Genomic DNA, 20,993 nt, shown 5'->3' on the forward strand with positions numbered 1-20,993 from the left:
CCTCACGAAACCTCAACCCGAACCAACATCATGTCATGGTCACAGTAGTCCAATCAACCAAAACCGTGTCATTGTATTCTCGCTCTAAGATACTCTTTTCGCACCCAAAGCAACCAGAAAGGGAGAAGCAAACGCCCAAGAAATGAGACACCCACGCTGTGCATCAAGCAAACAATCAATCAAACACTCAAAAAGAACCATTCAATAACAGCATAAAAACAACAAATAAGCAGGCGACGACGAAAAGCCTTCTATAACCCCTCCCTTGAAGGCCCGACGAAGACATTACACAAAAGCAAGACAAGCAACCAGAGCTCAATCCGATCCGACCCCGTCCGTAGACCCGACCCATCCTTCCTCCCCACCCATTACATGTGTAAACAGGTTTGAAAAAAGGTCAAATCTCACGCAGAAGCCCGCTCGTTTCCCCCCACGACAGTCGGCCGCCGACCCTCTCCTCTCCTCTCGTCTTTCATCTAGCGCGCAGTTTCGAAATTAGTAATCTCAAGAAGACACGGGAAGAACCAAACGCTTGCGGCGAGCTAGTCAGACCAGGGAGCCAGAACCGAGATGCTGCTGCTGCTGCTGTCGCTACTGCTGCTGCTGCTCGCGCGCTGTGCAAAAGGTGGAAGAACAGAGTAGACACGAGGACGGAAGCCAGAGGAAGTTGACGGTAAGAATTTTTGTTGTACAGGTGGTAATCCGACACAGTTAATTGTAATTAAAAAAGCCGTGTTGGACCGTTTCATCTCTCTCTCTCTAACAGGGTATCTCCGTTTTGCGGGAAGAAGTAACCAGAAATAGCTTTTTATGCGTTCGCTGCTGCTGCTGCTGCGGGTGACATTCGCTGAAATCGCATCATCGCACACGTTCATGACTGGCCGGCGCTCTCGCCAGTCGACGGGGCGGCCGCGGGAGCCGGGGCGGCCTCGTGGGATGCGTGCTCCTTGTCTTCCTCGTCGTTTTGGAGGGCTGCAAGCGCGCTGTGGTGGTTGTTAGTGATTGTAAAGGGTCAGGGCTCTAGTGACTCTGCTTACCTGAAAGCGTTCTGCTGCGCGCTTGGCTCGTCCTTCTTGTTGTCCACAGGCGGGGTGTTGGTGCGGGTGGTGTTGCCGGAGCCAGTGGGGCCAAGGTTGCCTCGTCGGCTGCCAGCACGACCCCCGAGACCACCGCCAGGGCCGAGGTTTCCGCCCGGACCGAGACCGCCACCGGTGTTGCGGGACTGTGTGCGGTTCTGGAGTCTGCGAAGCTCGTCGGCGCCAACGTGTGTCCTCGAGTAGTCGACGGGAGGGGGCATGTTGCCAGAGAAGTTGCGAGAGTCGCCACGGCCACCCATGGGCCTGCCGCCAGGCGCTCTCTGGCGCTGCCTCTCAGCCTCAGCCTTGGCTTGCGCGGCTTCGGCCTCAGCGTGAATCTGCTGGATGGTCTTTGGGCCCTTGGCATCGTCCTTGCCCTTCCAGCCGGCGTTCTTAAGGTCGATCAAGTCCATCACCATGAACCTGGGTCTGCTGGGAAGGTTGGAGTTGCTCATGATCTTCTCGTTGATGCGCTCAAAGTATGCGTTGAGCAGAGCCTGGCCCTGGTCACCGCTCTCGTACATTGTGGAACCGACAGAGCGGAGCAGAGTGGTCAAGTTCTCGATGGCAGCCTCATCAGGGTCGCCCTCGAAGTTGAGCAGACGCTGCACACACTCGTGCATGATGCGGATGGTAAGCATACCAAGCTTGTACAGCTGGCCGATGAACTGGATCAGACCAAGACCACGTCTCTTCGCGGCAGCGGCGACGTAGTACTCGTCAGACATGAGCTTGATCTCGCTCTCCTCACCCTCGGGCTTCTCGGGCAGGTTGGCCTCCCAACCACGCTCGAACTCCTCCTGACAGCGGTTCAGGAGGTACTTGCGGAAGAGGGCACCACCGACAACAGGGTTGCCATTCTTGTCCTTGATGGTCTCGTCGCGGATCTCAAGGCTCATAGTAGTCAGCATCTTATGACAGAACTTGGCGTACATGCCAGCCCAGTGAGCCTCGTCACAAGCCTTCTCGAAAGTAAGCTGGATGACTTGGCGCAGAGTGCGGCCGTCTTGCTCGTTCTTGGACTGGCCAGCGATCTCGAGAATCTGGTCGGAGATCCTGTCAAACTTCTCGGGCGTCATCTTGTTGAGCGCGGCCTTGACCTTACGCTGAACCATGTCAGGCGCCATGTTGCCGCTAGGGTCGGTGGCACCGGCGTTGGGACCAGATGTCAGACTGCGAGCGACCCAACCGTTGGCGGTCTTCTCGATAGGCTTGAGCTCCTGGCCTGCAGTGAGCGGCATCTTGCTGGCAGCGTCCTCCATCTCCTTCTTGCTAGGAGCGCGGTCACCACGCCTGCTGGCACCGCCCTTGCCACGTCCACTCGGCTGGCGAGGGGAGCCAGGGCCCATCATGGAGCTGTTGCGACTCATGCCAGGAGCGCCCATGCCGAGGCCGCTGGGCTGGCGGCCACCCATAGAGCCAGGTGCACCCATGGGGCGGCCACCGGCGTTGGCCAAGGCGAAGCGTTGCTCTGAGGTAGTGCCGCTGGGAAGAGTGCGAGCACCGCTGGAGAAGTTACCCATAACACCACCGAAAGCGTTACCGCCACCGCGAGACGCTTGCCTGCCACCCATGTTAGAGGGAGTGCGGGCAGCAGATCGGGCGGAGCCAGGCTCGTCACCACCGCCAAGGGTGTCCTTGACCTTCTGGTCCCAGTCGACGGTTGGCTTCTCCTTGAAGACGCTTTGGAACTGGAGCAGGAAGTCTCTGTCGTAGGCACGTGCCTTCTGGGTGCCGTTCTGGTTGAGAGCGGGGTTCGGCGACTTGACCTGCTCAGGGTACTTGATATCCTCCTTGACCTCAAGGAAGCGAGAGGTCTTGAGGGCCTGCATACCCGGCGTGGGCTCGGCGGGCTCGACACGCTTGCTGGTCTCAAGCTTGAGGTGAGCGGGCTTGGGCTTCTGTGCTGCCTGAGCGGCGTTGGCCACAGGCTGGGGCTCCGCGGGCGCGGGAGACTCGCTGGCCTGCTCAGAGGCACCGGGGCCGAGCGTGGGCTTCTTGAGGGAGGCAAAGAGGGCCTTGGACTCCTCATCGGCTTCTCCCTGCTTGGTCTCGCCGTTGCGCTCGCGCTCGCGCTGGAGCTCGCGCTCCTCGGCTTCCCTCTCTTGCCTCTTGAGCTCCTCGTCGAGCTTAGCGGCGTTCTCTTTTGCGGCAGCCTCCTTCTCAGCCTTCTTCTTGACCTGGTAAGCCTTCTCGCGCTCCTCTTCCTCTTTCTCGCGAGCCTCCATTTCGGCGATCTCGCGCTCGAGGCGGTCCTCTTCCTCCTGGTCCTTGCGCTTCTTCTCCGCCTCGGGATCCTCAACAGCGGTAGATGCGGCGGCGGCGTCTTTCTCGCCAGCCTTATCCGATGCAGCAACCGCAGCGGCCTTCTCAGCCTCGGCGGTGGCAGCCTTGACTTCAGTCTCAGCAGCCGGCTTAGCGGGCGCGGGCTCGGCGGCAGGAGTTTCCTTCGCCTGAGCCTCAGCCTCGGCCTTGCGCTTGTTCTCCTCCATCTGTCTCTTGACCTGCTCCTTGAATGCGTTCTGCTTTTCCTGGGCGGTCATAGTAGATGTGCTCTCGGTACGGTTGTGCTGAGTGCTGGGTGTCCTAGGCGGAGGCGTAGGTGCGTTGGGGGTCGACACAATCACGGGAGTCTGCGGCTGCTGAATGCTGGGGGAAGGCGAGGGCTTCTGGAAAGACACAGCCTCACCCTTGTCGTTGGTGATCTTGATGGCGCTGCTCTTCTTCACTGGGCGGACAAAGTTGGAGCCCTGCTGAGGAGTTTGCTGCGGTGTCGGGGTCGAGGCAGTCTGTGCGTGTGACTGGCTCGGTGTAGCGGCGTGACCGAGGCTCGAGGAGGGACGGTCAGATGCTTGTGAGGAAGTGCGCGCCATGTTAGGCGGCATGAAGGGAGGCTGGTTGTTGCCCGGGGTGCCAGCAAACGCGTTGGGGTACTGGGGACGGGGGCTTTGGGGAGGACCAGCGCCGGGGTATTGGTAGTTGTACGGAGGGTAGGGCTGGTAGTGACCGGCGTAAGGGTCGAACTGGTTAGGCATGCCAGGGTACATGGGCGGTGCAGCACCCAGGTGCTGAGGGTATCCAGGGTACTGCATCTGGGGCATGTGAGGCTGCGCTGGGGGCTGCGCTGGGCTGTTACGGCCACGGTTGTATGGCGAGCCCTGCGCACCCTGTGAGAACTGCTGTGCCATGCCGGGTGCACGCGGCTGGTTGGACATTTGCCTGTAGTTCTGAGCCGGGGAAGGCATGTTGTTGTAGGGAGCCTGGGGATAACCGCCACGGCCGCGGCCAGCCTGGGGCACAAAGTTGGGACGAGGTCCACCCACGTCACTGTATGCCGACTGAGAAGAGGCTCTGCGCTCGTGTGTGGGCTGTCCGGCGGCGTTGAGGGAACCCTGGGCGTCGCCACCCATGCTGCCGAAGTTGAGGCCGTTACCCTGAGCGATCGAAGGCGGGCGTCCACCGCTGGCAGCGGGTTGCGGGATAGGCGAAGGCGAGTGCTCAGGCTCCACCACGCGCTGGCCTTCCTGAGGGGCCTGGGCAGAGGCGGCGTGAGGCTGCTGGGCAGCGTTCGACTGCGCACCCTCGGGAGCGTTCATGGAACCGAAGTTGATGGGAGGCCTGCTGGACTGGCCGACAGGTCCACCGTTCTGTGTGTATCCGCTCGAGCCCGTGGCGCTAATGACCATCGAGGGCTTCCTTCCGTGCTCGGACGAGACACCGTTGGTTGCAGGCTGGGAGCCTCCCTGCGCGGTCGGGCCAGTTCCGTTTACCGGAGCGTCGGTCGACTTTGCATTGCTAGCGGAGGCTCCTGCCGCAGCAGGGGGAGTTGAGGACGCCGTCTTGGTGGCGTTCGCGTACGATCTGACAGGCAGCTGTGCCGGCACAGCTCCTGACTGCGGCGTCGTCGAGCCGGAGGTCGCAGATGCGTTGGCGGGAGTTTGCTGGGCGGAGGATGGGGTTGCGCTTGTCATGAGCGGAATGGGCGCGGGAGCAAGGGAGATGTGGTGTCGGGCGCCGGCGGTAGAGACGGTGAGGTGGTCTGCAGGGCGCGCACGGGAGATTAGTCGCTGCGATGGAGCGGAGAGGCGCAAGTGAATGCGTTGATGGCGGTCCTCGGGGACTGCGGGTGGACGGCCTGGACGAGATGGTCCAAGACGGTGGGCGGGTGGGCGCCGGGGGAGGGAGAGTCCTGCGAGACGCGAGAGACAATCCGGGCGGGCGTCTGTCTACGGGAGAACAGGACGCGAGGAGGGAAAGACGGGGTGTGTCGTCTTCCACGGGTGTGGTGTCGGGGTGAGGTGATGGAGGGAGAGGAGTGCTTGGGGCGTATGTAAATTCTGGCGTTCAATTTCCCGCACGGACGCTCCCGTTTTTGCGCTGCGCTGCGCTGTGCTGTGCTGCGCTGCTCCAGTCGCCTCGCGGCGCCTCACCAGCTACGGCGACGCGGGCTGGGCGGGCGACGGGCGGCCTTCACGCGCTGTGATAACACACCACATTCAATGCTGCGTCTTCATGGACAGGGTGTCTACTGAATACATCGGCCGACAGTCACGTTACGTTACCGCGCGCACGCACGCACGTGATCCTCGCACGCGCTCGCTGATCGCCAACGACAGCCTGAGCGGCCCCGGGCTGGCCGAGATGGCGGGCCGTTGGACCACGGCCGTCCGCCCTGAGATGTCTCACATACACATGCAACCACTTTGCACCCTCGACCAGACGAGCCGAGCACGCTTACACACATGTGCCGGGCGCAGTCGGCGTGCGGTGCCGCGCTCACTGCCACTCCTTGACTGCTGTGGCCGTGAGCCGGGAGGCATCGCGCCCAAGGAAGGCCTATCACATGCCATCACACGCCGCAGCCCGCAGCTGTTCGCAGCAGCCCGATCTTCTCCTTTTTCCTCCCATAGCCTCTTACATCATCAACCGCTGTGCGAAGCTTATTGCTGCCTCGCCTCTGTCCAGCCAACCGTCCATCTCGGCTCCTGCCAATAGTCCAGTCGCCTGGGCAGGAGGCCCACCAATATCGCTCAACTCGACCATTAGCGACACCTCGAGCACGGCGAGTCCCTTCGTCCGGCATCTCGTGCTGGCTCCCCAAAACTCTCTTGCCACCTGCCGAAAAGATGCATGTCAAACTGCTGCATCGTCGTGCATGACTGTTGCGGGCTGACGCATGATTGGTGCAACCATGGGCCAAGAATGGACCGCCGTGCGGAGACGACAGGATGTCACAAGAAGCAAGACTCATCATCGTCTTTGCAAAGGTCACGAGCTGCGTTTGCGCATGTGATGACTGGTGCAGCATGCGAAGACTGAACTCTGATGCGGAGAAGGCTTGCCATCTCTCGAGCCTAGGTAGGCTGCGTGGTTCCAATGGGAAGTGACTGGAAGACGTATAGTCATGCACATCAGTGCCTGCACAGAGAAGACATCGTTATGCGTATGCAGAAGCCCATATCTGCGGAAATAGCCGTGGACTGAATCTTATGTGTGCTACGATGAGTCTTGCTCGCGGCACTGAATTGTTGATGTCGCCTGCTTGTATTCCACAAGCATTGTCGAAGTCTCTCCAGCCTTCGTAGTCCAAGTAGCGCCAGCTCGACATTAGAATGGACAAGGTAATTCCTAGTATCCACTCCGTCTGCCTTTCGATTATCAACCCTTTTCTTGAACATGAAGGTCATTAAGACTCTCTGTATAACATGCAAACGTTATAAAATTGGCAGAGAATGCGAGTGATCAAAGCCTTCGATACATACCTTACAAACAAAGTAGAAAAAAGAAGGCCAAACACAGCCACGACCCAACACCAGCCCTCACCTCGTAAACCCTTCTCGAACACTCCTCCTACCGCCCTACCTGAATCCCATCAATCGCACCTTAAGCAACAAACCCGCCCATCCCAGCAACCCTCCCCCCGGACCAACCGCCCCGAACCCAGCCCAGCAGTCTCACCCTCCCCTCCCCCTCCCGCAGCCGCGTGTCGCACCGTCCCATCCCAGCCATCCCGAAACAACACAAGAAAAAGTTCCCAATAATCTCGGCAGGGCAGAGAAAACCGTTGCGCGTTTCGCGAAAACGCGGCCGAACGCGCACGCCCGCACGCGCTTGTGTCAGGGACGCGGGCGCGATTCATGGGGCGTTTTGCGCGAGGACTCGGGACTGCTGGAAGCCCAAGCTAACGCTCGGAGGGCCCCTGCTTGGGCTGATGAGCGGTGGCAGCGCCCGTTGGCACATGGACGCCATGCGGTGTTGGCTTTGGCGCGCGAGGGACCCTGGATTTGCGGGCGATGGCTGGGCGGAGTTTGGGAGAGGGTGGGATTTTTTGGAGAAGTTGTTTTGGCGTGAAGTGAGGGTGCTGAGAGGGTTTGGGATAGCTGTGAGGTGGATTTCGGTGGCGGTGATGCGCATTAGACGAGCGAGTTTTGGAGAAGTGAACGTCGTGACAAGGGAACCGATCCAGCCGACGCAGCGGCCGAGATGAATAACAGAGGATGTCGCGTAATTACAGATCTTGGATGTCCAGCCTATCTTGCAAAAACGCAGTCGAGCCCTGCCTATGAGTACAATGTCAAAGAGAAAACAATAGGGGGAGAGAAAAAGACGCTTGCTGAAGAGAACTGAAAGAAGCGAAGTGAAGAGAAGAGAAGGAAACCTCGGGTATTTCGCACGCCTGCATTTGCCAGCCTTGTATCAGGCAGGGTGCATGTGTATGGCCTGCACAGCAGAATGGTCAAGAGAAAAAATGAAGATGGACAAACAAAAAGGGCAATGGAATGAATCTTGTGCGGTGAATCCAACAATCGCTGCTGCTTGAGCGATTGCGGCTGCGGCCAGAAAGTAAGAGAAGAGAAGGGAGATCAGAGATCAGGTTTGGCCAAGTGTAGGTCTGCGCGGACGACCGAGTCGTGCGCGCAAGCGAAGGCAGAACCTTGAGCAGAGCATTGATGCTGCCTCCGCTGCAAGTCTGGCCGTGCGGCGATGTCGCTGCATCCAGACAGTGCGCTGTTCATGGAGTGTTCGACGGTCCACGCGACTGCACATGCATCGAAGGCGCAATCTCCGCCCAGTTCGTGCCTCGAGGTGCGCAAGCGATTCGGTGCGCCTTCTGATGCAAAGGTTCCCCTGCGTCGGTTCGGCGTGTGGACGTCGCCTCGTCGTTTCAAGATCCCGGCGCTAGTACGCTCGGGGCAAGGGTACTCCACCGTCACTGTTGTCGGTTTCGTCCTGCGATGGAGCATCGTTTGCGACGTACTGATCCGGTAGACCGTGCATCGGCGCATATGCTGCGTGGGGTTGGTGCTGCGGTTGCGCCTGGCCCGGTTGTTGGATGTCATGTTGTTGCTGCGAGTGGTACGAGCTCGTGAAAGCCGGCGACTGGGTGAACGACGAGTTGTATCCAGAGTATTGCGGCATTTGCGATGTTGCGAAAGCTGAAGGCTGATATTGAGGGTACGACGAGCCCGCAAGACCGCCAACTTGGGCGCTGTCTCGTCGATAGGGCTGCAGAGCCTCGTACTGTGAGCTTGCACCGCTCTGTGATATCGAAGGCTGCTGTTGACCTTGCTCCACGCCTTGATAGCTTGGGACTTGACCAGAGTCTACTGAATGTCAATGCCAATTCTTCAGCAAGAAAATTGCATGGATGACTTACAGGTAAAGCCCAACCCGTAAGGTCCACTGCCAGAAGTGGGCGGGTTCATCAGATTCCTGACTTGCGGCCTATCATTTGCGGTAGAATGCTCCGAGAAAGAAGAGGCCCTGACACTTGTCTGCGCTTGAGAAAGCGAGCCAGATCCCAGAGAAGAGTAGGACATGCTCGTGCGCAGAGGAGATGAAACTGTTTCGCCAATAGGTCTGGACAACCGATCATGCATATGCAGTCGCGAAAGGTGTGAAGGTGGGCCGTACAAAGAACTGCCATGTGCCATGCCGAAACCATAAGGAGGGCGCCGGGGGCTTTCCTGCTGCTGCCGTGCGTGAAGACCGAAAGCAGTGTAGTCACCGGCTGCAGAGCCAGGAGACACCGTCTCTGTTGCAGATTGGGGTGGTGTGTATCCGTAAGCGCCTACACCCGAGCTCATTGCTGTCGGACTTGTATATTGTTGGCTGTAGTGTTCGTAATCGGGGACTCGTCTCAGTGTGTCCAAAGTCAGGGGTCGAATCATGCCGTTGTCGGTTCCAAAGTGCGAATAGGCTCCAGGAGATGGCATTGGAGTGCCTACATTCGGTGTCGATGCGCCAAAGGGGGAATGCAAAGCTTGGGTCATATCGAAATTCTCCGGAAGCGCTCGTGATCGCATCATACTGGCACGATCGTCCGTGGACATCCGCTTCATTTTGGCCCGGCTTGAGACGAGTTAGCACACATCAACGAATGTAAGACTGCGGGTACGCTTACCGGTTCTGAAACCACACCTGGACCTGCCGTGGGCTCAGCCCAGGTATCTCTCGAGACAATCGCTCGCGATGCGCTGCATCTGGATGCGCCTGTCGTGCAAATTCGCTCATCAAGAACCGTGTTTGGTTATGCGTCAATCTTGCAGGAGTCAGCTACTGTAAGCTTCGATCCTTCTTAGATCGTTCTTACCTAAAACGCTTCATCTTGCGCTTGTGTGCTCTTCGCTCCGCTGCAGTCATGTTCGGGTTCTCCGTGCTATCGTCGGCATCTTCAGGTCCAATATCGGCATCGTCGTCGTCCAACATTTGCTCGTCATGCTGCGCATTCTCTCCGGAGCGCGGTGTTAGTCGACCGCTGGGACTTGTCGGTGCCGAGCCACCAAAGGTTGCTGGTGGGAGATCCGAAGTACCCGTTGGCTGGGGGCCTTGCGCAACAAGTCGTTGACCGTTGTTCGAGTTCCTTTGCACACCCTCCACGGTTTCCGGGGCATCGTGCGAGAGACGGCTCGAGGGGCCGAGCGAGTAAGGAAAGCTTTTGTAGGAGCGTAGTTGCGGTCGCCCTTGGTCAACTACATGATCTTGGGCTTGAGAGGACCGCTCGTATTGCAGAGAATCGTCTTCTCTAGACGCCTCGGCCGACGTAGAAAGGTATGTTGAAGGTTGCCAGTGGTGATCGGTCGCCTTCGCAGGCGTGTCCGACATTCGTGGTGAGGTAGGCGGCGACAAAGGCGCGGTGGGTCTCTCGGTAAGCATTGGCGGACTCGAGGAGATCAAATGAATGGTGCTATAGCTATACGCCTGTTAGTTGCGGTGCCAGACTAAGGGCTCGACGTGCTAGTAGGCTGCCCGACCTTCAGCCTTGCGGGAACTCGTGCCCTCGTCTCGACAATAGTAGTCGCTCTCAAACCCAAACTCCACGCGGTAAAATCCCAGTTCCACACAAGAAAGCCCAATTCACCCACGCTTTATCGTACAAAGCCCGCGGAGACCAGCAGCCGCGATGGCAGATGCACAGCGTGAAAGCGCCCGTTTGGAAGGAGTGTCTCGTCGTTCGCAAAAGCGAAGAGTGCGGTCTGTCGAGTTCAATGAGAATGGCGACGCCTTCCAACGACCCAAAGTGTCCGGGAACGAGCCGGCCGTGCCTGACGATCTCCCAGGAGTTGGCAGCGCAGCGCCTTAGACGCTCTGTCGGAATGCGGGTGCTTCGTGTAGATGGAATCCGGTCCAGGAAGCGAGGCCAGCTAGATTAGAGGCCTGAAGATCCGGTAAATGGGAGGCTCCTTGACTTCTAGCCAATGCTTGGGAAAGGCCCAGGTCGTGAAATTGCGCGCAATATATCGATTCGTCGACAGTCAAAGCGTTACGATTGCGCAAAGACAATCCCTGACCGACAGTTCCTTGATTGCGGGCCTGCAATATGTGTAGCCGGGCGCCTAGACTGGGATTGGTGGGGTACACCAGGCGTATCGAGCGCTGTGCCGTGTGAAAGAAAGTGCCACGAGTCCGAGGCGACGACACGATGAAAAAGTGATTCGATCTTGGCTGTCGAACCGCTGGCAGTGACTGATCTTAGTGTCGCCTGCAGTGGGAGTGGTTCGTCTCCCTGGAGTTGGTTCGAGGGATCTGCTCGATCGTACTGGGAACCCCGTGACTCCGAGGAAACCCTAGAATCGATTTGGCTCGGGGCGAGAGTACGGGAGGCGGGCAAAATGATTGACCGAGTAAGATTATCCGGCCGTCGAATCACGGAGTGGTCAGGTATATGGCAGCCCTGAGAAGTAGAGGAGCAAGAACAATCACCGGAACAGATACTTCTACCGTGGGTGGAGGTAAATGCACCAGGCCGTCCTTGGGCCGAGACGATCTTTGACAATCGAAGTCGACGACAGTGGAGGCATGGAGGCACACCGAGTGGGTTAGGTCCTTCACACAAGGCTAGACATGCATTAGACCCCGATGGGGCCGGGACCAATGTACCCTGCCACTGCGCACATTCACCTCGTGTGGTTGGCTGCAGAGATAGCCGTTGATGCCCGGCCGCCCATCAGGATGCTGCCGTCCTCGCCAGGGGACTTCTGCGGGGACTAGGAGCGTGGGCTGTGGGTGCCTGTGTACCTGTGGCCCGCAGCCTCCTGCAGATAACGGCGGCTGGAGACCCTCGTCGCAATAACACACGCAGCTGGTCAGCAAATGAGGACGCGCTCGGTCGCCATCGCTCACGGGCATGGAGCGAAAAAGGGCATGCTGGGGTTCGCCTCACACCGCCCAAGCGAGGTTCGACGGCAAGTGCTGATGCTTTGGGCGGGGGCTTCTACAATTTCGCGTGGCATTCTCGAGCAACGGCGGCGGAGAAGCAATGGCGTCCGGGCTGGGTCGTGAGCTCATCACCGAGAGGCGGATCCCTCCCCCGGACGCGGTCAGGGTAAATGCCGTGAGGCATCCCAAAACAAGTCCAAGCGCATTGTCGGAGCTTTTGGGGCATGTGGCCAGATCTAGGGCGTTTAAGATCGATGGGAACCCTACGGACCGTGCCGTTTCTGGCTACTGTGGTCTGCTGCGCTGCAGCATGATGGCGAGTGGGTGTCTGTCTTGCGGGCTGAGCTGGCTCGCTGGTGGAGAAGGCTTGGAGCCTGCACTCGAGGTTGCACGGCTCGTGCATCGGACATTTACTGCTCGAAGGGAGGATTGCATCCTGTACTTAATGAAGTCTGCGTGGCCCATTGTGTCCCTGGAGGTGATACAAGGTTGAAGATCGGCTTGAGATCAGCACATGTAGCTGCATCTCTGCTGAAGTCAAGTCTCGTGAGTCGTCACGCTGGCGATCGGCGTCGGCGGGCAAGGGCGGCAGATGGCCGCCACGTGCCTTGTTCGCATCGACCGTTGCACACTGGGCAAGAGTTGCGATAGTGGCACAACCGCGCAGATTATTGCCATGTTTGCACGCAGGGACAGCGCTGCTGAGCTTCGCGCGGTAAGGATGTAGACTTTGCTGGCCGAAGTGCGGCTCGAAGATACAGTATCCACTAATGAGGCACACCTGTCATGGCGACAACATGCCGTTCTTTGCAGCTGTAGCATGGCACCGGAAATTGGAGGTGCTGTTCGTGGTGAAAACGGTTGTTTGAGATGTCCAGGGTTGTTCCGACGTCGCTTACAGAGTTGAAACGGCGCCTTTGGCGCCCATGATCGCGCCCGTGATCCTTAATTCTCCACACTGACACCCCGACCGTGGGACGTAGCCGAAAGCAGCCATGGCGTCAACTGCACCAAGTTGAGTATCTGGAATGCTAACGATGCGCCTTGAAGATCATGAACAAGCACATCACGGCCCAGAGATTGAAGTTCATGGTCTTGCGAGGACCAGCCGTTGGCAGAGCGGGTGGGACCCATGTCGGCTGAAATGCCACGAGGTGGAACTGCAGGGATGCATGGCCGCCGTCACCCGCACGGCTCGACGGGTGCCACAGACGCCGTCGTCGACTTTTACCAGATTGCGTGTAACGCCCGTCAGCCGGAAACATCCCATCGGATGGGCAGGCCGAGCCAGCTGAAAGAGCTGCATCACAAACACGTTTGTGAGTGGCAAGGTTGGTTTAGAGCGCCGTGAGAATACATACTTGGTTCGGCAACGTGCTCGCCGCGGGTCTATGCGCACCTAACCTCACGACCGAAAGTGAGGTTTCCTGGTGGGATGTGGGCTCGAGGCACCCGCAGAGGTCACCATTGCATGGTTGCATGATCGTCCCCCAAGTCCCGCGCGAGGTTCTAGATTTTCGAGGTCGGTAATGACATGCAAGAGTCTTTGTGTAAAGTGGATTCTAGTATGTTGCAACTACAGCCCTACATCTCTCCTATTAGTGCATGACTCGCAGACCTTGCGACTTTCGTAACGCAGAATCCATATTCCATCGTATTCGATCGGCAGATGAGACAACAATTTCGATGATCGTCCTCGGGACTTGAAGTATAGGGCGGGCAAGCATGTTGCGAGATGAAAGAGACTCTTCAACACAATGCGCCGATTGAAAAACTGAAAGCATCAAAATCCTTCTGCTTGTTACAAGACGGCCAGCGCATCTGTTGGGCGCAAACCTCCTACTTTCGATACATATTAACTTTTACTCTGCTCCTACGGACTGTTCCGTCTGCACTTTGTCAATCGCCGGCTCCTCTTCCGGCTCCTCTTTCGGCGGCGTTGGTGCCTTCACTTCGTCGGTACTTTCGCCAATGCCATCAGCGGATGGTTGATCTTCTGTGCTCTTCTGCTCGTTTATGACTTCTTCACTTGCCTCTACCTCAGAGGTTACATCTTCTTTCTCTTCTGCCTGGCTCTCATTTTTCGTGACATCCTCTTTCTCTTCTGTGAGGCTTGCATCTTTCGTGTCATCTTCTTTCGCCTCCTCGGCCTCGCCGCTTGTTTCGGGCTTGTCCGGTGCTCTGAACCCCTCTTCCAGCGGTTTGCCCGGCTCGAACTTCTCCAACAAGCCCAACCGATGCACCCTTGCATCTCTCACAACGCGCCACGATTTGTTGTCAACCATATTGGTGAGCTTTGTCGTTTCCGCATCGTCCATAGCCATTTCGAGATCGAGCTTGTCCGTTTCGACACCCCTCAATAGCTCCTCCATGGCCGGTGCATCGTATCGAACGGGTTCTGTGAGAGCCTCTAAGCCACCGTCTTGGCCTTCCGCAAGAAACGAGCAGTCCATCGCGCCCATGGGCTTGTCCGGCAGCTTGCGGACCCGGGTGTATCCGCGCGCACCTGAACGCGCTTCCAGCTCTTGCTCAGTTGACACGGCGTCCCGCACGATCGAAGGACAGCTCTCGACCTTCCACCTAACCCAGTTTTTGTCGCGTGCCAGGACAGTCTCAACCATTCGATCGTAGAATCTGCCGTCTGCTGTGGACTGCAAGCTTTGCTTTATGGTCTGACGCGTTGACACGGCCCATTTTGTATCTTCCTCGTTCAGGGTGAATGAGTAGAGCATAGACTTATTGACCGCGTCTAATGATGCAAGTTTCTTTTTCGACTGCTCCGTGAGTGACAGAAGGAAGTGGATTAGGATCAATGCTTGTACGAGAATGTGTCGCTGAAATGCAAGGTCGCTGAGTTCGAGATCGAAGAGTTCGCGGCTGGTCAAGTATTTCGGATTGTAATTGTCCGCGAACTGATCTTTGTTGTCCACAGCAATGTCTTCTCCTTCTAGCTTTCGCTTAGTGCCTCGGTGATGGCTTTCGGAAGACCTGGTTTGCACAACGGTGGGTGTCTTTTTGAATTTAAGTAAAGTCGCGGCAAGGCCTCTTTTGAATGACTGGAAATTGCCGGCAGCAAACAACCGTGTTGGGTCGGAAAAGTCCTGCTGTAAACGCCAGAAGATTGGGTAGAGGGTGCTGTTGTCCAAGACCTCTTCTTCGACGGTCTTTTTCAGAGCTTTGATAGGAATGGCTTTGCTGCCGGGCTTGCTAGGCGGCTGAGGCGTTGTTTCCGCAGTAGCCGCTGGTTTTGGTGTGCTCGCTTCGGTTTTCGTACCGTCTTGGTCTACATCCATGCCTTCGCCATTGGTGTCCGGTTGCTCGGCAAGGTCGAACTTTGTAGAGTTCTCCACGTGGAATTCACCCCTCAGATTCACTGAAGACTTATCGCCCAAGGGGAACGTCTGGAACAAGAAGAAGAAAACACGGCCACAAAAGATGGCGTCCTCAGCTTTGCTGAGACGCCTCAGAAGCTCGTTACATGATCGTAAAAAGACCAGGTTCTTCTTGTGAAAGTCCTTCCGCGCAAGACGTTCTCTCCGAGACTCAAGATAGTCAAAGACTGTCCGGCATCCATGAGTAGTCTGGCTGTCGAGTAGTTCCTCAATGAGCCAGCAGACCAGTTCTGGAGTACATTTGCCTCTGTCACCACAAAGTAATAGAATATCGAGTAGATTCCATACTTCCACAAATCCGGGATCTTCAATGTCTTTTCGGCCAAGGATAGAATAGAATAGCTCCCGGGCTGCAGTTTCCACCGACGCAAACCGATAAGCTTGATCGGAAATGTAGGTGGCGTCCAAATCTGCATCCAGGGAATCCACGCCGTCGGTCAGCTCAGCGGTTGGCAAAGCTGGCTCTACGCTGGCAGTTTGCTTGAGGGTGTCTGCCTGTTTGAGCAATGCTTGCAGTCTGTTCGTGATGCTCGCAACGGATGAAAGCTCCGCTACTGAAGTCACCGCCATTGTGAAGAGGCGTATCTGGGTCGATGGAAGCGATGACGGGCGGTGCTTGACTCCCTGGTGAAGGTAATTGTTGCGCTATGGGACGCGGAGAGACGGTTCCGCCGGCACCGTATCCGAAATGTTGACGTAGATTTCCAAGGGTGACAACCGTTCTCAATCCGCCCGATCGGAAATAGCTGAGTGATTGTGTAGTAAATTTTCCTCGTTAGTGCGTTTATGGCCTGGCAGTGACCGTGGCGTGTATGCACTGAACAATCCACGAAGGAAGTGAACTTTAAAGTGGCCTGTCCCTGCGGGCCGAAGCGGAAGTCGCGATTGGTCGAAGTCGCGTGCTCACGTCGCGTCTCCCCCACGCGCGCAATCGGAGCAAGAAGCGCTCAGCGGAGTGGTCATTGACACAAGCCTTTTGCCAATAGCGACATAGCGACAATGCCTTCTGCAACATCTCCTCTTCGTGAAAACGGTGCTGGAGGCCAAGATGATCTCGACAATCTACTAGACTTCGACGGAGCGGTCGAGGATTTCTGGAAAGATCTACCTGACACTAATGGTGACAACGCCAATACGATCAATGCCCCGCAAGATGAGAAGGATATCGATGAGGAGGTGAAAGTGACGAAGAAGAGGAAGCCCAATCCCAAGCTCGATGAGGACCGGTGGGTATCCCAGGCCTCTTTTTGTCAGGACAGCGACTGACCAGATCAAGACTTCTGTCCACCGCAGGTATACCCAAACTCCGCCGCGTCGCGAGGGATAGACTTAGGCTCAAAGGCAAAGGCCATGAATTCTCAGACATGCAGCGGATGCTTGAGCTATACCAGCTATGGCTCGACGAGCTGTACCCCAAAGCGAAATTTCGCGACGCCTTAACAATGGTGGAAAAGGTTGGGCACACCAGGCGCATGCAAGTGTCAAGAAGAGCATGGATCGATGAGTCCAAGAGCTACAGGCGGCGGGAAGACGAGGATGCTGAGAGGCGTCTGGCAGACCCAACTACACAAGCGGCCGCGGAGCGCGATGATATATTTCCACAGCAGCCTGCTGCTTCGAACGATAATGCGCGACAGCAAAACAAGGGTGCGGACGCCCCAGATGACGATGAGCTTGATGCTCTTCTTGGGGAAGAGCCGACCCCTCCAAACAGAGAACGGAAGGAAACTGCATCAGGCACGCGACAAGGAGCCGTTCGTGTCGATGACGATGGGCCAGACGAGGACGAGCTGGACGCGTTGCTCAACGACGATGCAGCTCCTCCAGCACAACCGAGTACATCTCAGTCGGCGAAACGGAAGGGGCCATTTGAAGACGACGAAGACGACGGAGATGAACTCAATGTGCTTCTCGCAAAAGAGCACAAACAAGATCATGTGCATCCCGATAGGTCCAGTACACTAGATGCTGGCAAGCACCGTGAAGATGAACCAAACTTTGCGGATGACGAAGAGGCCATGGCAGAAATGGGATGGTGATCTTGCTCCGTGAAGCACACGGAGTGCCCGCTCAAGCCTAGCGGTTACTGGTAACCCATGGTATTGAGCAATGATTTCAATGATACAGATCGGTGCATGAATGACTTCTGGTTGCAATACAATTCAAAAGGTTATGCTTTCCAATTTGCATTCGTGACAGTAAAATTACAAACTAGTTATCAAACCAGGGGGAAATCTTGGATGGGTCAAGGGTTGTTATCCGCACCGCCGGTGCCTGTACTTAGTCAGTAAAACGGGCCCTATTGTTGAAGATTGATTCTGATGGTACTCACCCTTCCAGAAATCCTTCGACACCTTGTCCTTCTTCGCATCTTCATTGCTGACCTTATTGCTCGCTTTCTCAGCCCTCTGATCCATCTGCTCGTTGTGCTCGCGCACGTCCTGAGGCGCGTTCTCCTCCGTGGGCGGGTTCGTGCTCAAGATCTTTGGCTTGGCGTCGTTTTGCGTACCTTTCGACTGCTGTCCGGAGTTGGAGGACTGAGAGCCGCCTTTTGTCGGAGTGCTGCCACTGCCCTGGCCCTCCTTGGGTGGCGGCGGGCCGGGGTGCTCCTTGTCGGCAGAGGGGTTGGGGCCTTGCTGGTTGGGGTTCTCTCCCTTGGGATCGCCCTTGCCTGAGCCGTAGTCTGATGTTGCCTGGGCGCGAGGGAGGATGGAGAACGCTGCGCGCTGGGTACGGAGAGCGGGTGCTCCAATGGCCTGGAACTGGCGGAGAGAGTTCACTCTAAGGAAAGGCATGGTTGATATGAGGATGATCTGACGTGTGTGTGTGTGTCTGAAAAGAGTCAGAAAGGGTATTATTTAGAATATTATCCGAAGCAATAGAAGTGTTTGCTTTCGAGGTTGACAGGATCAATTGGAGCTCAAGCTCTAGATCGGTGACGAATGGTCGATGTCATCGAGGCTTGCGCTCGCTCATGACGCAGTGCCGATCAATTCAGATGAACCGAAACTTGAACGACAGACGGGACCATTGGTTTCGGTGAACATTGCGTGATCTAGACCTCCAGGGACGAATCTGGCGTTGCATTTTAAAAATAGAGATTGATTGAGTTCGTCAAATGCGAAGCGCTATATGGGTTATCGTGCAATTCAAGCTAACAAAAACAAAAAGCAAACACAATCGCTAGTCCAAATTCAAGATCAATGAAGTTCTATTTCACAGGATCACAAGAACTCGTCGTCGGTCATAAAGCCCATCTCATCAACAGCGTCTACAAAGCTGCTTGTCACTCTGGCAGCTGCAGCAGCGGCAGTGGTAGCCGCCTTGACTGGCCATCCTGAATCCCAGGATTTTGCTCTTCTTTGCAAGGGCCCCACAGCGTCCCACCTGATCATTTCTGGTGTAAACTTGAAGTCCGGGTCCATGAACCGTGGCTGTTTTGGCTTGGGAGGCTCGCCAAACACCATGTGAAATGCTGCCGTGTAGGATTGTTGCAGCGACTGTAGGATGGGCTTCCAGATTGGTCGCAAAGGTCGAAACAGCATCGTTGGTATCACAAAAGGGTATCTTGGAGCGTCGGGGTCGACGCCGTAGCCTTCCATGGTGTCTGCGTACATCGGATGGCAGTATTGAAAGCAAAGCAGGTTTTCTACAATATGCCAGACGAACCAGAGCATGACGAGAAGCCCCAGCCAGGTCAAACGTATACCATAGCGAGCTTTCTTGTCGTAGACATAGAAGTTGCTTCGGAACTCGGTCCAGAGGCCAGCCCAAACGCTTTGATAACAACCTCCGCAATGGTCGCATACCGTTCGCCAATTTTGGTCGAGATTGACGAAGTCTCTGGGTTTCGAAGGCATGGCGACTGGCTTGGGCACTTCGGGGTGAGTAGAGGTTTCTACCTTATTCTCCAGCTTTCCAATGCCGCGCTCTGCGTCTTTGATGCTCTCATAAGCAGAGCGCAGGTGCTTGGCAAGGCCTTCTATGGCAAGGTCTTCCTGGCGCCTTTGTCTCTCTGCCTGTGTGAGCTGATCGATTCCAAGGTCATCAATAGCGTCGCTCTCTTTGGTGGCGCTGGCATCGAGAGTCAAGGTGTTGTCACTGACATCGACGTTCGGAAACACAATCCCCTCCAAAGATTGTATCGTGCCATCGCCAAAAGGGCCGTCAGGATCCCTTTTTGCCTCTCTCAATATGTCCTCAAGCGCGGATTGAGGACGGATGGTACCATCATACAACTTCTTCAGTATGTCCTCGGTCCGATTGGTTTCGCGCTCTCCAGTTGGCTCACGTTCACGTGCCGATGTTCCAAAAGCACGTACTACAGCAGAGTCAGAGGTTCGTAGCAGTGGCCGGTTATCCTTGGACGACCTCTGACCTGAGGTACGCGTGTCCCCAACTACAGCTTTCTCCTCTTTTGGCGCGTCTTCTTCAGTGCTTTCGAAAGTCCGACTGGATGCCCGCCTTGACGATCTGTCTCCATATACATGTGACGATGCTGTTTCTCGCCTTTCTTTAGATTGAACTTGAGGCTCAACTTGCTCTGTTTTGGCATGCGATGCCTCCAAGGACGGTTTCCCGGGGCTTGGCGACAGACTGACGGCGAGTCTATTCAAAAGGCCCAAAGATCCGTTGTTTGCCTGGCTTGGTCGTTTTTTCTGCTGAAATTCAACAGCGCCAGAGGTCCTCTCTGAAACATCGCCCCCTTCTCGCTCATTCGGGTGGCTACTGACGTTGTCGTCCGCGGCTAACTTCCCGTTGTTACGACTCCATGCCCTCCTGCGAATTGGACGGTCCGAAACATTGGATGTGCTGGCAGGCCGGGGGATATTCTCCTTCTGCGAATAAATTGGCTCGTCTTCGGAAGTGGTGAGCTTCCGTTCATTTTTCTCAAATTCAGTCGCCCGATTCGTTGATCGCTCCGAAAGCCAAGCGCTTCGCGGTCGGCGATGCAAAGAAGAATCATGACGCTGGTCAAAGCCTCTGCCGACCCTCGCCGGCCTGGCAGCGGCAGGTGTCGAAGCTAGGAGGGAAAGTTCGCTAAACTCTTGATCCTCGCTCTCGATGATCTGTTTGATGGTTGAATTGGCGTCGCGCCGCGATACTGGCTGCGAGTTTGGGCGAGGGCGCTTCATTGAGGGAGGTGTACTCTCCATCAAAGGTAACCGCTCGTCTTCCTGCCTCCAGAAATCGTCTCTTTCCTCGGAGAGTCTTTGTGTCTTGACGACAACATCATCCACACCAGACACGCGGGGCTCCATGCGGTCTCCAGGAAGTTGGACATCCGCCTCAGAGGGCTCACGAATCCTATTCATCCATCCTCTGTGCGGTTTTGCATGTACACCCCAGTCCCGAGCCATGGTGGAGGGCTGTCCTCGTTCGTTGCTTCCCGTGCTACCAGTGCGTCCGTGTTGCTTGCCTGTGACAAGTCCCTCCTCTCGCTCGCGGCGAGCAATTAGCTCGGTGACGCGCGGTCTCGTTCGTGTTTTCAACAGAGGTTGCTGGTCTCCACGAGTCGCATTCCTGATGCGCCTCGAGTCGCGCTCGTATTGCATGATCTGTCGTCCGAGCGTGTCCGTCCCATTCTCCAGGCTATTCAAGTCCGCGACACCAGATCCAGAAGCTGAGCTCTCGTCGTCGTGCGCCTGCACCTTGTGCATACTATCGGCCTCGGTCCCAGGTCCCTGGCTGGCGCGGCTGGTGTTCCGTGTCCTCGTCCAGTTCGATCGATGCTGCTCCGCGTAAAGCTGCCCTTCATAGTTCATGGTGGCATACTAGGAAGATCCAGTGGTGACCTTGTAAAGTGAATGATGCGTGATCTCCAATACCAAGTGTAGCTCGCGTGTCGCGTCGTTCATTGTTTGGG

At 56.5% G+C, this 20,993-nt stretch overlaps 5 protein-coding genes across 5 annotated transcripts; 1 reads left to right on the top strand and 4 right to left on the bottom strand.

Moving 5' to 3' along the window:
- Nucleotides 1-48: 48 nt before the first annotated feature.
- Nucleotides 49-5,538, bottom strand: WHR41_02061 (uncharacterized protein). Its single transcript, XM_069370667.1, has 2 exons — nucleotides 1,038-5,538; nucleotides 49-983 (listed from the first exon to the last, which is right to left on the bottom strand). Exons 1-2 carry the CDS (start codon nucleotides 5,045-5,047, stop codon nucleotides 872-874), a joined length of 4,122 nt encoding a protein of 1,373 aa, XP_069232338.1. The 5' UTR covers nucleotides 5,048-5,538; the 3' UTR covers nucleotides 49-871.
- A 2,637-nt stretch (nucleotides 5,539-8,175) lies between these two features.
- Nucleotides 8,176-10,838, bottom strand: WHR41_02062 (uncharacterized protein). The gene is made up of 5 exons (XM_069370668.1): nucleotides 10,331-10,838; nucleotides 9,670-10,269; nucleotides 9,481-9,618; nucleotides 8,734-9,428; nucleotides 8,176-8,680 (listed from the first exon to the last, which is right to left on the bottom strand). The coding sequence occupies exons 2-5, from the start codon at nucleotides 10,230-10,232 to the stop codon at nucleotides 8,256-8,258; spliced, it is 1,821 nt and encodes a 606-aa protein (XP_069232335.1). The 5' UTR covers nucleotides 10,233-10,269; nucleotides 10,331-10,838; the 3' UTR covers nucleotides 8,176-8,255.
- A 2,759-nt stretch (nucleotides 10,839-13,597) lies between these two features.
- On the bottom strand, nucleotides 13,598-15,697 carry WHR41_02063 (uncharacterized protein; the record flags this gene model as incomplete). The annotated part of the gene is made up of 1 exon (XM_069370669.1): nucleotides 13,598-15,697. The coding sequence occupies one exon, from the start codon at nucleotides 15,695-15,697 to the stop codon at nucleotides 13,598-13,600; it is 2,100 nt and encodes a 699-aa protein (XP_069232336.1).
- A 351-nt stretch (nucleotides 15,698-16,048) lies between these two features.
- On the top strand, nucleotides 16,049-17,310 carry WHR41_02064 (uncharacterized protein). Its single transcript, XM_069370670.1, has 2 exons — nucleotides 16,049-16,353; nucleotides 16,404-17,310. Exons 1-2 carry the CDS (start codon nucleotides 16,127-16,129, stop codon nucleotides 17,164-17,166), a joined length of 990 nt encoding a protein of 329 aa, XP_069232341.1. The 5' UTR covers nucleotides 16,049-16,126; the 3' UTR covers nucleotides 17,167-17,310.
- Nucleotides 17,289-18,005, bottom strand: WHR41_02065 (uncharacterized protein). The gene is made up of 2 exons (XM_069370671.1): nucleotides 17,460-18,005; nucleotides 17,289-17,401 (listed from the first exon to the last, which is right to left on the bottom strand). The coding sequence occupies exons 1-2, from the start codon at nucleotides 17,920-17,922 to the stop codon at nucleotides 17,373-17,375; spliced, it is 492 nt and encodes a 163-aa protein (XP_069232237.1). The 5' UTR covers nucleotides 17,923-18,005; the 3' UTR covers nucleotides 17,289-17,372.
- Between the last annotated feature and the right edge of the window lie 2,988 nt (nucleotides 18,006-20,993).

The sequence above is a fragment of the Cladosporium halotolerans genome (assembly GCF_011745625.1).
Source record: "Cladosporium halotolerans strain TM138-S3 chromosome Unknown Sca5, whole genome shotgun sequence".
NCBI classification, from domain to species: domain Eukaryota; kingdom Fungi; phylum Ascomycota; class Dothideomycetes; order Cladosporiales; family Cladosporiaceae; genus Cladosporium; species Cladosporium halotolerans.

Excerpts from the sequence above, each read along its gene's own strand:
- WHR41_02061 (XM_069370667.1), bottom strand. The coding sequence starts at position 5,047 with ATGACAAGCGCAACCCCATCCTCCGCCCAGCAAACTCCCGCCAACGCA. Across the intron at positions 984-1,037 it reads GCGCAGCAGAACGCTTTCAG|CGCGCTTGCAGCCCTCCAAA; the intron begins GTAAGCAGAGTC and ends CAACCACCACAG.
- WHR41_02062 (XM_069370668.1), bottom strand. The coding sequence starts at position 10,232 with ATGCTTACCGAGAGACCCACCGCGCCTTTGTCGCCGCCTACCTCACCA. Across the intron at positions 9,619-9,669 it reads CGCAAGATGAAGCGTTTTAG|ATTGACGCATAACCAAACAC; the intron begins GTAAGAACGATC and ends GACTCCTGCAAG. Across the intron at positions 8,681-8,733 it reads TTACGGGTTGGGCTTTACCT|ACTCTGGTCAAGTCCCAAGC; the intron begins GTAAGTCATCCA and ends GACATTCAGTAG.
- WHR41_02064 (XM_069370670.1), top strand. The coding sequence starts at position 16,127 with ATGCCTTCTGCAACATCTCCTCTTCGTGAAAACGGTGCTGGAGGCCAA. Across the intron at positions 16,354-16,403 it reads CCCAAGCTCGATGAGGACCG|ACTTCTGTCCACCGCAGGTA; the intron begins GTGGGTATCCCA and ends GACCAGATCAAG.
- WHR41_02065 (XM_069370671.1), bottom strand. The coding sequence starts at position 17,922 with ATGCCTTTCCTTAGAGTGAACTCTCTCCGCCAGTTCCAGGCCATTGGA. Across the intron at positions 17,402-17,459 it reads GTCGAAGGATTTCTGGAAGG|GCACCGGCGGTGCGGATAAC; the intron begins GTGAGTACCATC and ends GACTAAGTACAG.